The 16,592-nt window shown below is 43.1% G+C and overlaps 1 protein-coding gene across 9 annotated transcripts in view; it reads left to right on the plus strand.

Moving 5' to 3' along the window:
• Positions 1–7,043: 7,043 nt before the first annotated feature.
• Positions 7,044–16,592, plus strand: part of CD200 (CD200 molecule) — a 38,058-nt gene continuing 28,509 nt past the window's right edge. For 2 of the 9 annotated variants that reach the window (XM_008266951.4, XM_070071693.1), the window contains exon 1: positions 7,044–7,225. In XM_008266951.4, the coding sequence (XP_008265173.2) occupies positions 7,205–7,225 (21 nt within the window). In that variant the 5' untranslated portion in view covers positions 7,044–7,204. 9 annotated transcript variants of the gene reach the window in all.

Consider the following 16,592-nt stretch of genomic DNA (forward strand, 5'->3'; position numbering starts at 1 on the left):
AGACCAAATCACTTGAGCACGACTCAATGGAATGCAGAAATCCTGAAGGATGTCTTTCTTTCCTCCTCCTCCTCATCCTTCTCCTCTCCTCCTTCTTCTTCAGGATTTATTTTTTTGAAAGGCAGAGCAACAGAGAGAGATGGAGGCAAACACACTTACATACACACACACAACACACACGATTGAGAGAGAGAGAGAGAGAAAGGTCTTCCATCTGCTGGTTCACTCCCAAATGAACAACAGCCAGAGTAGGGCTGATCCAAAGCCAGGAACCAGGAGCTTCTTCTAGGTCTCCCACATGGATGCAGGGGCCCAAGGACTTGGGCCATCTTCTACTGTTTTCCCAGGCCATAGCAGAGAGCTGGATTGGAAGTGGAGCAACCACTTGAACTTGCACCCACATGGCATGCTGGCACTGCAGGTGGTGGCTTAACCCGCTAAGCATAGCACCACCCCTGATGTATTAATTCTGACACTGTGCTCCTTTAATTCTGTCCAATAATTTTAAGTGTTATTTTTTTTCCTCTGTGGCAAAGCATTATATAAATAATGTAAACAAGTTTTTTTTAAAGAATTTTCAAAGCAATGTTGCATCTCATTGTGGAGCCTTCCCTCTTTTGTTCATTCTTCTATGTCCCAAGTCAGTATCTTTTGTGTTTATAACCTATTTGTATGGTGTGATTATTGATATCATAGGATTTTTTCCATTTTTATTTCATTTTAGGTGATTTTTCTTCCATCCTGTCTTTTATTAGGCTTATATATTATTTGCTAGTTTAAGCAGCATGCTTTATGTTTATTCTTCCACTGTTTTCTCCTAACTTACCAAAAAATGCCTATTTTAAATATAAATTCTTAAATTTTCCAACAGTTATAATTTTGCACAATTCTAACTTTCACAACCCTGTGGGCTTGTCCTGTGAGGCCCACACTGTCGAGATGGTGGGGTGACAGCGTTCTTTGACAAGAAGCACTGGAGATGGTTTCAGTGAACATGTCTGTTTATTAGCAGTTAGGCACAAGCTTTTATAGGGCAGGCAAAAGGGAGTAGATAGCTCAGGGTAGCAACACCAATTCTATAGGATAGTGCTGATACTGGTACTGCTATGCTTCTGCTATAGCTTGAAGGTCATGTAGTCCACATAGCTTTCCAGGTGGTCTTATGAGTCTAGTCCACATCTGGGAACTCTTTAGCTGACAATTACAAGGCCCCTCAACAGGAATTGGGGGTGTGGGAAATGTGCCTGGGGCCCCTTCAATCTGCCAGCAGTCAGGTCAAATGTGGGTCTCAGTGTGCTGAGTCCTCTACCAAGGTTTTACCCGTGGAGCATGGTATGCCATGCCCTCTTGACCTCCTGCATAGGCTAGGCAGACAGCCTTCCAGCCAGGCACAGGATCACCCACACAATCCCATTCCCTACCCTCTGTATCCCTTCCATGTATATCTAAATTATTCTATTTATTTATTTATTTAAGATGCAGAGAGAGAGTGCTCCCATTAACTGGTTCACTCCTGGGATCTGTCTGTGACGGCTGGGATGGAGAGTCTGGACAGGGGCTGGAGCCGGGAGCCAGGGATGCAATCTAGGTCTCCCAGGTCAATGACAGGAACCCAATCACTGAAGCTATCACTGCTACCTCCCACAGTGTGCATTAAATAGGAATCTGGAGTCACAAACCAAAGCCAGAAATCAAATCCAGGCTCTCTGATATGGCATGTGGGCCTCTCAACTGCTAAGCTAAGCACCTGCTCTTGAATTATTTAGTTATTTTATTACAGCGGTATAATTTTTGGGACTCTGCTTTTTTAGGCAATAATAAATTCTGGTAAGTTATTTATTCTTCCTGTATATCTTATAGCCTCTTCCTGGACCAATTTTTTTTCTTTTACTGGAATCCTAATTTTAAAGACACTTCTGAAGAAGAGCCTTGAAATAATTTTCTGAGGACCATATGTTTAATGATATTTTTTTCTCCTTTCCATTTTAAATATTTTGTTTATGAAATCTATGACCAAGACTTTAAATATCTTTAAATTAAGGGCAAGCAGAATAATAATTACATATTTAACAATTAAGAATAGAGGATGTAAAAAAAATAAACAGAGAAAAGGATCAAAATTAACCCAGCAGAATGCTTTGCATATACTTTTTTAAAGATTTATTTATTTATTTGAAGGGCACAGAGAGGCAGAGGCAGAGAGAGGCAGAGAGAGAGAGAGAGAGAGAGAGAGCGAGCCACAGCGTCAGCCCCTTGCATATACTTTAAAAAACCATGTATAAGGATGTTTATTGCATGACTATTTAAAATAACTTAAGGAAAACTCATTAACTGTAGAACAGCTAAATTGTGGTTTGCAGTTTTCATAGAATGGGAAACTATACAGTAGTAAGAATGAATGGACAACTATATGCAGTAACATGGATGACTTTTTAACATCTACAAATGAGTGAAAGAATCAAGATACAAGTGAAGGAATACTCTATGATGCCATTGATATAGATGTGTGTGTTTGTGTTTGTAAACAGTCCTGTTCACACAACTGGCACATGCTGTTGAACAGAGAGCCACCTGAGAAAGTGATTGGATTAGGGGAAGTGAGGAGTACAGGAGATGAAAGATTATATGTGTTATTCATAGATTATAAGAATATCCTAGTGTATTAAAAACATACTAGCAACAATTTTTGTAAAAGTAAAAATGGAATTCAATGTTCAACACTTTAAAAATATGGACTCATTGCATTGTTGTATCCCAAAACACTGCCTTTTGACATTTTACCTTTAAAAGTATTTATAAAAAGTGAACAAATTTCATGTATTTAATATATACAGATTTAAGATCATAATGATACTTTCCACTCTACCCTACTGCCCATACTTCCACCTTCCCTCCTTTTTCCATTCTTATTTTTCTTCTAATTTTTATAATGACATACTCCCAGATAATTTTATAATCACAGTCTTAACTCTCCACTAAATAAACAATTCAGCAAGTACTAAGCAGAAAAACCACTGTTCCTCAAGAGTATAGATAAGGGCTGTAATCATTAATCAAATATCAAAATGACAATTTTCTCATATATATTACATTTTTTGCACTCTGCATATTAGTTACCACAGATCAGGGAAACCATATGATATTTGTCTCTTAGGGACTGGTTTATTTCACTAAACATAATGGTTTCCAGTTGTATCCACTTTGTTGCAAAAGACAGGATTTCATTCTTCTTTATGGCCAAATAGCATTCCATAGTGCATATATACCACATTTTCTTTATGTAGTCATCAGTTGATGGACATCTGGGTTGATTCCATCTTTTAGCTATTGTGAATTGAGCTATAATAAACATGGGGGCACAAATGACACTTTCATATGCTGACTTCACTTGCCTTGTGTAAATTCCCAGGAGTGGGATGGTTGGGTCATATGATCTATTTTCAAATCTCTGAGGAATCTCCATACTGTCTCCCATAATGATTGTACTAGTTTGCACTCCCACTATCAGTGTATTAGAATATCTTTTTTCCTACATCCTTTCCAGCATTTATTGTTTTTTGATTTTGGGGTGATATCCATTCCAACTAGGGTGAGATGAAACCTCACTGTAGTTTTGATTTGCATTTCTCTAATGGCTAAAGGTCCTGTGCATCTTTTTAATGAGTTTGTTGGCCATTTGCATTTCACCTTTGAAAAATACCTATTCATGTCCTTCACCTATTTTTTAACTGGATTATTTGTTTTCAGGTTGTTGAGTTTCTTGAGCTCTCTATAGATTCTGGATATTAATTCTTGATCAGTTGCATAGTTTGTAAATATTTTCTCCTGTCTGTTGCCTCCTCACTTTGTTAAGTGTTCCCTTTTTTATGCAGATGCTTCTTAGCTTGATGTAATCCCATTTGTCTATTTTTGCTTTTATTTCCTGTGCTTATGGGTTCTTTTCCAAAAAGCCAATGTCTTGCACATTTTGACATTTTTAAAATATTTCTTTATCTACTTACTTGAAAGGCAGAGTGATAGAGAGAGGGATAGATCCAGTGGTTATTTCTCATATGAAGGAACAGGAAGTCTGGGCCAAGCTAAAGCAAGCAGCCAAGAACACCATCCTGTTCTGTCACGTGAGTGCAGGGGTCCAAGTACTTGGGTCATCCTTCTGCATTTGATGACACATTAACAGGAAACTGGATTAGAAACACAGTTGCTGGGATCTCAGTATGGAAGGCAGGCATCCCAAGCAGTGGCCTAACATGCTAGACAGCAATGCTAGTTCTTCCTTGATTTTATTAATTTGATATTTTTAATTTCTGTGTTTTATGTCTATTGATTGGCTTCCTCTAATGAATCTTGTTTGGCATTCTATGAATCTTTTAGTCTTTTAAATACGTATATTTCATGCTTCTGGTTGTTTTCTGGAAAAAAATAGCCATTACTTTATTTAAATCCTTAATTTTTCTTCTCTTCATGAGACTCCTCATATATAAACATTAGTACCCTCTATTCTTCTATGTGAGGGTGTGCATGTGTGTGTGTGTGTAAACATTCCTTTTCACACAAACTGGCACATGCTGTTGAACAGAGAGCCACCTGAGAAAGGGATTGGATTGGGGGAGGGAAGGAGTACAGCAGATGAAAGTTCATTTCTCTCCAGAGCTATAAAGGACTCTATCAAAGAAGTTTTCAGTGAGCCAGAATGGAAGGGGCAACTTGTGGGGAGCAACTCAGACTAGACTAAGTTACTGGAATTAAGACTTATTCTATGCATCTGCTCTCCCACAATATGGCGCTGGGAGAGGAGGTAACAGCTTCTACACAGCTGCCTCCAGTTCAACCAATAAACAGCAGGACCTGTTCCTGATTGGAGGAGAGCAGCGTACTCGGCGTGTGGGTAGCAGAGCACGGATTGGTGGAAAAGGACTATAAAGGAGGAGAGAGACAACATGCACCAGGAACATCTAAGGGGAACATCTAAGAGGAACACCTGTGCAGCCCCCGAGAGAGCCGGCCGGCGGTGTGCCGCTCCCCCACGGAAGTGGGGAAAGTGGCAGGGGGAACCGCCCTTCCACGGAGGTGGAAGGGTTGGTAGCCAACCCGGGAAGAACCAGCAGCAAACCCAGGAAGGGCCGAGCAGACAAAAGAACAGCGCAGGGTCCTGTGTCGTTCCTCCGCGAAGAGGGGGAGCGACATAATGGTGCCGTGACTCGGATAGGAAGCCTAGGCAGGGTTTAGTGTCGTTCCTCCACGAAGAGGGGGAGCGACATAATGGTGCCGTGACTCGGATAGGAAGCCTAGGCAGGGTTTAGTGTCGTTCCTCCACGAAGAGGGGGAGCGACAGCAACTTTAATTAACTTACAGATGAGATAGCCCAGTAGGGAAGTGAATTTTAGAGAATGTACTAAGATAACAAGAGTCATGAATATGCTTAATCTGTTAACTAAATAATTTAAAGAAGAAACTATAGATCACTTGATAAAAATAGAGCAATTACACAGCCCAACTGACAAATACTGGTGACAACTGCTGAGAGTGTTCTATAGGCTAGGAACTGTTTAAACCTCACAAGATATTGTGAACTAAGTACTATAATTATTCCATTGTCCTCTGTCTGAAGCATTCAACCACTTGCTCAAGCTGACACAGCTCCTCAGTGAATTCAGGGGGTGCAACATGTCTCCTGCCTATGGGGCTGTGTGTCCAGGGTATCATTCACATAACCCCCCATGATTCACTTTCTCTACTCAAACATGGGACTCTCATTTCCATGCATGTTCATTTCCATGTCTAACATAAATGTGAACATAAAAGCTGTGGCTGTCACCTAGAATTAACTTGTAGTTCATCTGTGTAACTCATCAAAGTACAGGGTGCGCTTGACAAAGCTTGCTGAGCTACACAGCCTAGGGAGGACAAATACCACAAGATGTTATTTATGTTTCACTCATGCAAGCTAAGTCAGTCCTATAGATATACTGTACAGCACTGTCCCTATCCTTAACAATTACACTATGTATTTACAACTTTTGCTCAAAAGGCTGATTTTATATTAACAATAATAAAAAATAGCCAGTGTGAGGCATAGATTGTGGTAATGCCTGCCTGTTGTATGATTATCTCCAAGTTGCATATGGTTTATTTTTTTAAAGATTGATTTTTAAAGATTTATTTATTTATTTGAAAGGTATAGTTATAGGGAGAGAGAGATTTCCTACATCTGATGTTTCAGTCACCAGATGGCCACACAATGGCAAGACCAAGCCAAAGCCAGGAGCTTGTTCCAGGTTTCCCACATGGGCGCAGGGACCCAAGTACTTGGACTATCTTCTGCTACTTTCCTAGGCTCATAAGCGGAGCAGCAAGGACACGAACCAGCATTCACATATGGGATACTAGTGTTGCTGGCAGAGCTTAACCTGCAGCTACAACCTGGTCACAGCTTGGTGTTTTCTACATTAATCACATACAGAGGTGTTAATCATATGATATGTCAATAAGGTGGGAAGAAGAGAGAGGAAGAGGGAGAAAGAGAGGACTGTGGGTTCCATCCTTACTAGGAGGTCTTGGTAGTAAAACAGAGGTAAACATTTCATTCACCCCTTTGTCCTTTAAGTTTTATTTTAAGAGCTAAGAATTCTGAAACTTGTTAAAAAAGAATCCTCATGAATGTAAGTGGAAGGAAACTCATCAACAAAGAAAAAACCTGATCACTTCATGAAGGGAGAAATCATTGGAGAATGGACATGGAACTTATTGCTTGAATATACAATTCGATCCTGGATTTTTAAAAAATAATACTGTACGCTTGTTTTAAAAGCATTGTTGAAACCATCATCTCACCCACCTCCCACCCCATTTCCTTTCTCTGTCAGTACAGGTTAACAGGAAAACGGAAAAAGTGATTTTTTTTTTCCCCGCAAACACTTGTTTCCCCAATTGCCACCACTGAAAGGAAAAAATATTTTCGAAACAATGCAGGGATGAATACAAATATCATTTAATTTCCCATAGATTGACTCCTCCTGGAAAAGCCGCTTGGGGGCGGGGCGGAGGGGGTGGAAGAGGGGGCCGGCGGGAGTGCACAGACAGGCGCAGAGCGAGCTCTGCGGTGTGGGTGGTGGCGGGGGTGGGGGCCGGGCCGCTGTAGGGGCACAACCTGGTGCGAAACAGCTAGCCCCGTCTTTCCAGTTGCGCCGAGCCGCCTGGAGCGAAGATGCAGAGAATGGAGAGGCTGGTGAGCTGGGTGGGCCAGGGCCTGGGAAGGAGGGCGCGGGGTGGGCGCGGTCCAGCTCCCCGGCGGCCCCGGGGCGGCGGCGGGCCAGGCGCGCCGAGCTGGGGCTCGCCCTAGTCTTGATCCTACGCTTGGTTTACCTTGATGCCGCCCTGAAAATCGCTGAAAAGCTGCTTTTGCTTCCAGAAGGGTGGCGCACAGGCCACTCCTGGCGCCCTGGTTCTCCATCCCCATTCCCTGGCAGGAGAATGCCACCAGGTGCGGGCTCCGGAGACGCTTCGCCCGAGGGACCTTTGTTATCCGCCCTAGGGAGCAGAGCCAGAGGCATCGTCGGGGATGCCCCTGGTCTCCGACTCCCTCTCTGAGGCGAGAAAGCATAGTCGTTTCTCCCGAGAAGGGGGTGGGAGTGCTGTGCTGGCTCCGTGTTGGCGGCGAACTGCCGTGGGGATGCGAATCCCAGCCCGGCCCTGGGCAGGAGGGCTTCTTCCCTTTTTGATGCTCAGCCGCTGTCTCCATCCTCTCGGGGAGCCATGAAAGATGCGATAAAACTGCATGACACTGGTCGCGAGTCTCAGGATTGCAATCCGGACTCTCCAGAGAGACGACATCTTGTTTATTCAGGGGCTGTGTGCATGACAAAAGCGAGGGAAAGGGTTCCGTGCACTCCGTTGGTGTAGACAGATAAAAATCCAAAAGCGAGGAATGCCTGCAGGAATTTTGTTTTTCCTATTTGTAGTTTGGAGGCAGGAGCCAGCAGCGCCTGTTTCATTCTGGTTCTTAACAAAGGAGAACTGGGGTCCATGAGCCTGAGCCTTCTGCGTGTCAGATGCATTTCATGTCCACAGCTGTGCTTTAGACACGAATTATTACCTGAGTCGACAAATAAAGGAACTGGTACAGAGGCTCATTTTCCCATGCATATGGCTGCTTGCTGTGGGACCAAGGTTTGGATTAGAAACTTTCAGAGCAAGAGGTTTGCATAAAGCCAAGCATACCAGATGGGCAGTTGTCAGCCAGGCACAGGGCTCAGCCAGCACCGGTGATCTGGGCAAAGGTCCTGAGATGACGGCTTTGTTTTCTTGATATGTGCTCCCATGTGTCACCTGATTACCGCTTTCAGATACCCAACAGCGGCGGTTACTACATACTGGGTGCTGTACCGTTGAAGTGCTTAATTCTCATGAGTACTCCTCCTATGAGATAACATAAAAAAAAATTATTGAGTAGTTATTTGTATCCGGCACGATTCTAGGAACCTTACATATACCACAGGTTGAATACCCCTTATATGAAATGCCTGGGATCAGATTTCAGATTTTTTTTTTTCCTTTCAGATTTTGGAATAGCTACTCACTGAGATATCTTGGGGATGGGACCCATGTCTAAATATGAAATTCATGTATGTTTCATACATATCTGCCACACGTGGTTTGAAGGTAGTTTTATTCAGTATTTTAAGCGTGTTTGCATTTGTCTGTTAAATGAGGCCAGGTGTGGAATTTTCCATTCGTGGCCTTCTGTCTGAAACTCAAAAAGTTTCAGATTTTAGAGCATTTTGTATTTGGGGTTTTTAGATTAGGGATGCTGAACCTGTGATTCCTTTAGTCTCTCAAAGATGCAATATTTTGGTCTGGCTGCCATATCTGTCCACCAGAATCTGCTCCTGTTGCTACCATGCAGCAAAGCCTCCTGGACTCCTCCCTACAAAACAGAAACCTGTTGTCTCCAGCTTGGTAATGTTTTCAGCTATTTGCGTGGACTAGAAGGAAACATGGCATGGAGTAAAAATGTGTGTATATTTAATGACAAGGCTTTCCTTCGGATGCCCTTTGCCTCAGTCATTGTGTTTTTTATTTCTTAACTTTGCTGGCTCCCAGTCCATAGGCTTAGCTTGCTATGTGTCTGCTTTTTTCTTTCTTTCTTTCTTTTTTTTTTCTTTTCCTGAAACACAGTTTTTTGCTTTAGAAATCAGTCTGTTTTGCATTCCTCATCATGGCCTCTGCTAGGCCCTTGAGTTTCCATGGTAGAGAGAGGCATAATCATTTTTGTAAAATGGCATGGAATTAGAGTGCCAGATATCCATCTCCACAAATTGCCTTAGCTGAAAATAAAACAAAATGTGTTGAGTTCTGGCAGCAGAGCCTGGGGAAACATTTGGCTTGATTTTTTTTTCCAGCTTTCCTACTCAGTAAGATAGGATGAGGCAGTATCAGTAATTCTGAGAAAATGATCAAGTAGTCCTCAGGCACTTCAGAACTCAAGAAAGCCCTTTAAATATGATACCTGGGAATGATTGGGAGGAGGGCAAAAGCTGAGCAGGTGTGTAGGCTGTGAATGTCTTTTCACGTATCATTTTGGACTTCCTAAAGGGCAATGATTTTGTTGTTGGTCTTAGACCCATGAAGATGAGAAGTCACCTTGAAGGGTCTGCAGGCTCATGGTATACTGGGGTATCAAATGATAACATATACATGTGAACGTTAATTTGTTCTAACGGCACAATCAGGTGGTATAGCTTTTACTTCCCAGTAGTGTGGACACTGTGTTGACACTCCTTGGGGTCTAGGGATTATCTCTCGGTTGTTGTGCCTCAGGTATTGAGTAGCCCTGGAGAAGGGCCACAGGGTGGTAGATGTCATCCTTTTCAGGATATCTGTCCTGAAAGATCCCCCAGGAACTCTTTGACAGAGGCTGTGATGGAGACTCTACATCTCTGACAGGTGCAGTGGGTGCTGGAGAGGAGCCCTCTCAGAGCAGGACATTCAACCCCAGACTCTGCCAGCTCTGATGTTCACACATGACAGCTGTCTCCAGGGTACAAGTTGGCCCAGGAGAACTGAGACAAGACTGGATCCAGTATTCATAATCTCAATGGTTATAAATCGCTGCTCCTGGCCAGAAACAATTGAAGCTCTCTCTTTAGAGTTACACCACTAAAGGAGACAACGATAAGGGGTGATTTTCTACACCTACCCAGAAAGAGACTTGGTTAGAAGTTTCTTTGGCTAAAGAACAAAGTTTACATAATGAGATTGTTTGTGACATGTTTATTGGTTTAATCTGGTCAGACCCTTTCTCTGTGACATTTCTCCCCATTAAATCTCAGTCACAGTTTTTTCCCAAGGGAAGAGAAGAACATGGGATAATCACATCAACAACATAGTGGGAAGGAATGAAGGAAGGATATTGGAACTGGGATGGCTCCCACTGACAGGAAAAGGAAAGAGAAATCAGATAGGCAAGGAAAGATTCAGATCCTCCAAGATTCTCTGCCTCTAGCCTCTCCTCCTAAGCCCATAGGAGGAAAGATATCATAAGACAATAAAAAACCTGGGAGAAATGAAAGAACAAACGATAAGATCCAGTTTACCGTGTCAGAAAAAGAACTGTGTCATGGAAGTTAAGTCATTATTTCTAAAAGGAATGACTAAACAGGGCTTCATAAGGCAAGCAATGGGAAGGAGGGATGAGATTTTCACAGTAACAATCATGACCATAGGCCATTTGAGTAGTTGTGAATCAGAAATATGTTTCAAGAGATAGTAGCAGAGATTGAGACTAAGCAGGGTCTGATAAGAACACATAAGGCTTAAAATATGTTATCTCAATAACTACAAAAAGAAAGGAAGAAGGAAGGAAGGAGGAGAGAGAGAGGGGGAGAGAGGGAGGGAGGAAAGGAATATCATTATGTTTTTAGAATTGTATCTACAAATCATATCGAATCTGTTAAAAACTAATTAAAATAAATATTTTTGTAAAAAAGAACATGTAAGTTCTGAAAGGAGGGCCCATACTAGGCATTAGTCAGCTTTTTACTACTATAAATATATTTTTTGAGGTACTCAACTTTATAAAAAGAAAGATTTATTTAGCTCACAGTGTTTTGAGGTCAAGCGCAAAATTGGGTAGCCCCATTGGTTGTTCTCTAATAAGAGCAATGAAGGCAATGGATGATGAGCAAGTGCAGAGAATCACATTTTAAGAGATGTTGGTCCTAAACTCAGACTTTTGTAATGATATTTCTGAGGGAACTACCTTCAGAGACCATGTCCCCAGTAACCTAAGAATTTCCCATCAGGTCCTGCCTCCTAAACAAAATAATTGGTTTGAGTCTATACCTCTTAGTACCATTAAATTATGACTTTGAGGTTTACTATTCTGTATGAGTTTGGGAGTCAAGCCCCTAAGACATACTCATTTGGGGGACATTCAGCATCCCATCTCCAAGATCCCCAACCTATTTTTTTAATTTATTTTTTATTTAGTAAATATAAATTTCGAAAGTACAGTTAATGGATTACAATGGCTTCCCCCCCCCATAATTTCCCTCCCTTTCACACCCCTCCCATCTCCCGCTCCCTCTCCCATTCCATTCACATCAAGATTCATTTTCAATTATCTTTATATACAGAAGATCAATTTAGTATATATTAAGTAAAGATTTCATCAGTTTGCACCCACACAGAAACACAAAGTGTAAAGTACTGTTTCAGTACTAGTTACAGCATTACTTCACATTGGACAACACACTAAGGACAGATCCCACATGAGAAGTAAGTACACAGTGACTCCTGTTGTTGACTTAACAATTTGACACTCTTGTTTATGGCGTCAGTAATCTCCCTAGGCTCTAGTCATGAGTTGCCAAGGCTATGGAAGCCTTTTGAGTTTGCCGACTTGAAAGATCCCCAACATATTAAGTCTAACATTTATTCAAGTATCAGAAACAGGCAGAAATTGATACAAACGGAGAGAGCTCTTCCATTGGCTGGTTCCCTCCCCAAATCAGTGAGGGCTGGACCAGAAGTCCAAAGTCTTATTTGAGATTCACGGCAAATTCTTTTAACTGTGGACATGGAAAATTCAAGTTACATACTTTCAAGACACAGTGGTGGGATGGGAAGAGCATATGCATTTCCATTCCAAAGGAAAGAGAGAGGAAATAGAACAGAGGATGAATCCACCCAAAGCAAGAACAAAACCCAATAGAGCATGACCAGCAACAGAGCTCCATGTACAGCATCCTGGGCACACTGGGGTGGATGAACTTCCAAGGGCTTGAGGTGCCCTGCCCTATGGCTTTGTTCATCACACTCCACATGAATGTTCTTTCTGCATGCTGATGTCCATGGCTTTCCAAGGCTTGCATGGTACACTGCTTGTAGCTTTCCCGAGTAAGTGTTTCACATTGTTGCTTCCTCTGGGTATCTGTGATGTGTGACTTGACTCCCACTCTCACTTGGCATTGCCCTATTGGAGGTCCATGCAATGATAGCAACCCTGTAACTCTTCCTAGCCTCCCAGGCTTGCCTATGCAATTTATTTTTTTTTAAGATTTATTTTATTTATTTGAAAGACAGAGTTACAAAGAGAGGTAGAGACAGAGAGAGAGAGGTCTTCCATCCACTGGTTCAGTCCCCAGGTGGCCACAATGGCCAGAACTGTGCCAATCCGAAGCCAGGAGCCAGGAGCTTCTTCCGGGTCTCCCACACGGGTGCAGGGACCCAAGGACTTGGGCCATCTTCTACTGCCTTCCCAGGCCACAACAGAGAGCTGGATTGGAAGTGGAGCAGCCCGGACTAGAACCAGTACCCATATGGGTTGCTGGCGCCTTAGGCCAGGGTGTTAACCCGCTGAGCCACAGCACCAGCCCTGCCTATGCAATTTCGGTGTAAGCCATTATGAACCCTTAGCTCATTCATTCTGCATGCCTGCAAAACTAGCATCTTGTGGACAATGCTAGGAGCTCGTGCCAACATGAGCCATTCCTGGATCTGTTGGGCTATGGCTGCAGCCATGTAGTGTTTCACCAGCTGATTGCAGAGAAATGAATCCTTTGGCAGTCTTGGGCAAGCCTGAAGAAAATGCCCTGGTGATCCACGAAGCAATTCTGCCCTTTCAGGCCTCTCCTCCTGTGATGGGATGAGCCTTCTCAAAAATTTCCAAGATGCTCTTAAGGCCTTTCTCTCGTTCTGCCAATTAACGCCTGACTCTCTTTTACTTCCTCTAATCTCTTAGGAATATAAAATACATTCATATTTCATAACTTTAGAAACAGTTGTGGCCATGAACTCTTGGTGCTTTTTCTACTACTAGAAGTAGAATCCCTGAGATGAGTACTTGGTATGGAGGTTAAGATGCCACTTAGGATACTGGCATCCCACATTGGAGTGCCCAGGTTTGACTCCTAGCTCTGCTTCTAATTCCAGCTTCCTACTAATGTGCACCCTAGGAGACAGCAGATGATGACTCATGTAAGTACTTAGGTCCCTGCCACCCATGTGGGAGACCTGAATGGCATTCCCTGATTCTGGGTAGCCCAAGTGCCCACAATAGTGGGTATTTGGGGAGTGAAACAGTGGATAGAAGAGGTCTTTCTTCCTTTTAAACAAAATGGAAAAAAGGAGGGTGGGGTAGAATCCTTAGCATTTTAAATCTAACAAGATTAGTGAACCAATTCAATTTATTTATTTATTTATTTTTATTATTTTTTTTTTGACAGAGTGGACAGTGAGAGAGAGACAGAGAGAAAGGTATTCCTTTACCGTTGGTTCACCCTCCAATGGCTGCTGCAGCCAACGTGCTGCAGCTGGCGCACTGCACTGATCCAAAGCCAGGAGCCAGGTGCTTCTCCTGGTTTCCCATGCGGGTGCAGGGCCCAAGGACTTGGGCCATCCTCCATTGCCTTCCCGGGCCACAGCAGAGAGCTGGCCTGGAAGAGGGGCAACTGGGACAGAATCTGGTGCCCCGACAGGGACTAGAACTCGGTGTGCCGGTGCCGCAGGTGGAGGATTAGGCTATTGAGCCGTGGCCCCAGCCAATGAACCAATTCTAGACACTCCCAAATCAATTTACTAAACTTATCTTCCAAATTCTGTTCCTTATGGCAACAGAATTTACATTTGCCTTTCCTCACTATAAAGAACATGTCTGAGGCAACTAACTTTGTAAATGGAAAAGGTTTCTTAGCTCAGACTTACAGAGGTTCAGGTCCCAGAGAGGGCAGCCCCAGGTAGTTGGGCTGTGGTGAGAATGGGGGATGGCAATGGCAGGGCAAGTGCAGAGGAAGAGTCATGTGGCAAGCCAGGGAGCAGAGAAGCTGGTTCCCAAATGGGGTTTTATAACAGCTGTCTCAAGAGAGCTCCTTCCCAAGGGCACGCCCCAGTGACTTCCTAAACACTGTAATCAGATCAAGTTCTTGGCCTGCTAGTACCATTAATTTATGACTTTGAGGTTAAAGTGTTCTTTGGGTTTAGGAGCGTACCTTTAATATATGCACCTTTGGGGGCATTCAACATCCAAACTCTATTCAAACCATAGAACTAGGTTTGTAGAGCAGTAGATTGGAGCAAGGAAAATATTGTTGGATGTCCTGCTAAACCAAGTACTGGTGGATACTGAGGTTGCTGTGGAGCAATGAGACAGGCACAGAGACCATTACTTTATGGAAGAGTGTGGTGTCACTGCTAAATGCTGTTTAAAAAAACTATAGAAGCAAGTTAAAGACAATCTCCAGCCAAGAAGGCAGCCAGTGTAACAGGAATTTCATAGTGGTTGAATGGTTGAATTTGTGATTTCAAAAGTGTGAAAAACTAGTGGTTTCATATGGTCAGGTAATGTTTTAGCATTAGAGTTCCCATGGAAGAGAAAGAATGAAAAGACTGACAGTGTGTGGAGAGGCCCAGGCAGGTGGTAACCGTGTTAGGGACAGTGTCTCAGGGTATGGGAATACAGTGGGCTGCACTTAGGCAAGGGTCATCTCTTCTCAAACCAGGAAGCAGAGGGATGTGTTCCTACAAGATCTGGACATTTGAGACGTGGTGGACGAAGGCAGATAGGACCCCTTAGGCACTGGGGGAAGAGGCTTGACTCTGCTGGGAACAACAGCAGTGCTGAGAGCCTAAGGGGAAAGTGACGCAGAGGGTGAGATCACTGTACACAGAGGTGGCTAGCCAGGCTGCTACAGGTCAGGAGGAAGGCATTTCTGGTATGGGGAAGTTCAAGCAAAACCATCAAGGCAAGAAACGTGCATTTAGGAATAAGCAAGGCAAGCTGGCATGGAGAGGCAGATCTAGGTAAACAATGGAAGGTGAATTTCCAGGAAAACCATGCAATTGCCCCTCAGAATTTGGGGGTACTGGGGTTGATTCCAGGACCAAAATCTGAAGTTCCTTCTGAAAAATGACTTAGCATTTGCAATACAACCTACTTATGTCCTCCTGTACACTTAAATCATCTCTAGATTATGTTAATACCTAATGTATTACAAATGATATGTAAATAGTTGTACTCTAAAGAAAACAAATCTGCACATATTTAGCACAGATGTAATTTTCCCCCAAATATTTTCAACCTATAATTGGCGGAATGCACAGGTTCCACAGCTATAGAGGGTGAGTTGTTTTAAGCTAGGAACTTTGAACGATTTTCTCTAGACAGCAAGGGACAGTGGAAGATTTTGAGGTGGGTGTCAAAGAGGAATTTAAGAAAAATTAATCTGTGCAATGGCATATAAATAAATCAACTGTACACTAAACAAGTCTAGGGCAGAGACTGTGTCTGCCTCACCCAGTCTTGGCTCCAAAGTGCCTAGCATGAGGTCAACTCGATAAACAGGATGAATAATCGCATAAATGAAGAGAATATTGTCAGACATTCAGAAAAGAAAAGACCATTGCATCAGCCGCCCACCGTGATGAACTGAGATGTGGGTAGTAATGGTAGAGAGCCAAGAGAGACTTCACCTGGGGACCCTGGCTGTATGTTGTGATGCATTCCATGCATGTGTCCACAATAGGGGACACTGTGCAGGGTGACTTCAGTGCTAGGAGTTGGAAATTCAGGAGAGAAGTTGTTTTGGTAAACATAACAATGAATTTGGCATTATTCATAAATTCGTCCATTCAACTGAGAGCAGTTTACTTGAAAGAAAAACCTAAATGCATGACATAAAGCAGAAAAGAGTTGGGTTATTGTAGGGTATTGAAAGGGGGATGGTGACGTGGAGATTGGTGTGTGAAGAGGAGAGCACGGTGACATGGACGGATAGCAGGTGTGGAGGGGCTGGTGGGGGGAGACAGGCGCCTCACACACTAGGGAGACAGGGTTGGGAGGTATTTACCAGCAGAGCTTCTGGGTAGTTACTCTGCGGCTCTCAGAGATTGCCTGCTTCTCTAGAAACCTGGCTAAATGCTTCTTTGGATAGGAACTTCAAATCTGCATTGTGCCTTTTGTTTCAGGGGTCAGTTGCAGCAGGGGTCGCTGTGTGAGTGCATGAGTGGTAATCCCTCAACATGGTGATTTGGTCACTGGCAGTAACAACATAATTTGATATTCATGTGTCAATATTGTAAAACCAACAGTCATTTTT

This window comes from Oryctolagus cuniculus, chromosome 4 (assembly GCF_964237555.1).
Source record: "Oryctolagus cuniculus chromosome 4, mOryCun1.1, whole genome shotgun sequence".
Classification (NCBI taxonomy): domain Eukaryota; kingdom Metazoa; phylum Chordata; class Mammalia; order Lagomorpha; family Leporidae; genus Oryctolagus; species Oryctolagus cuniculus.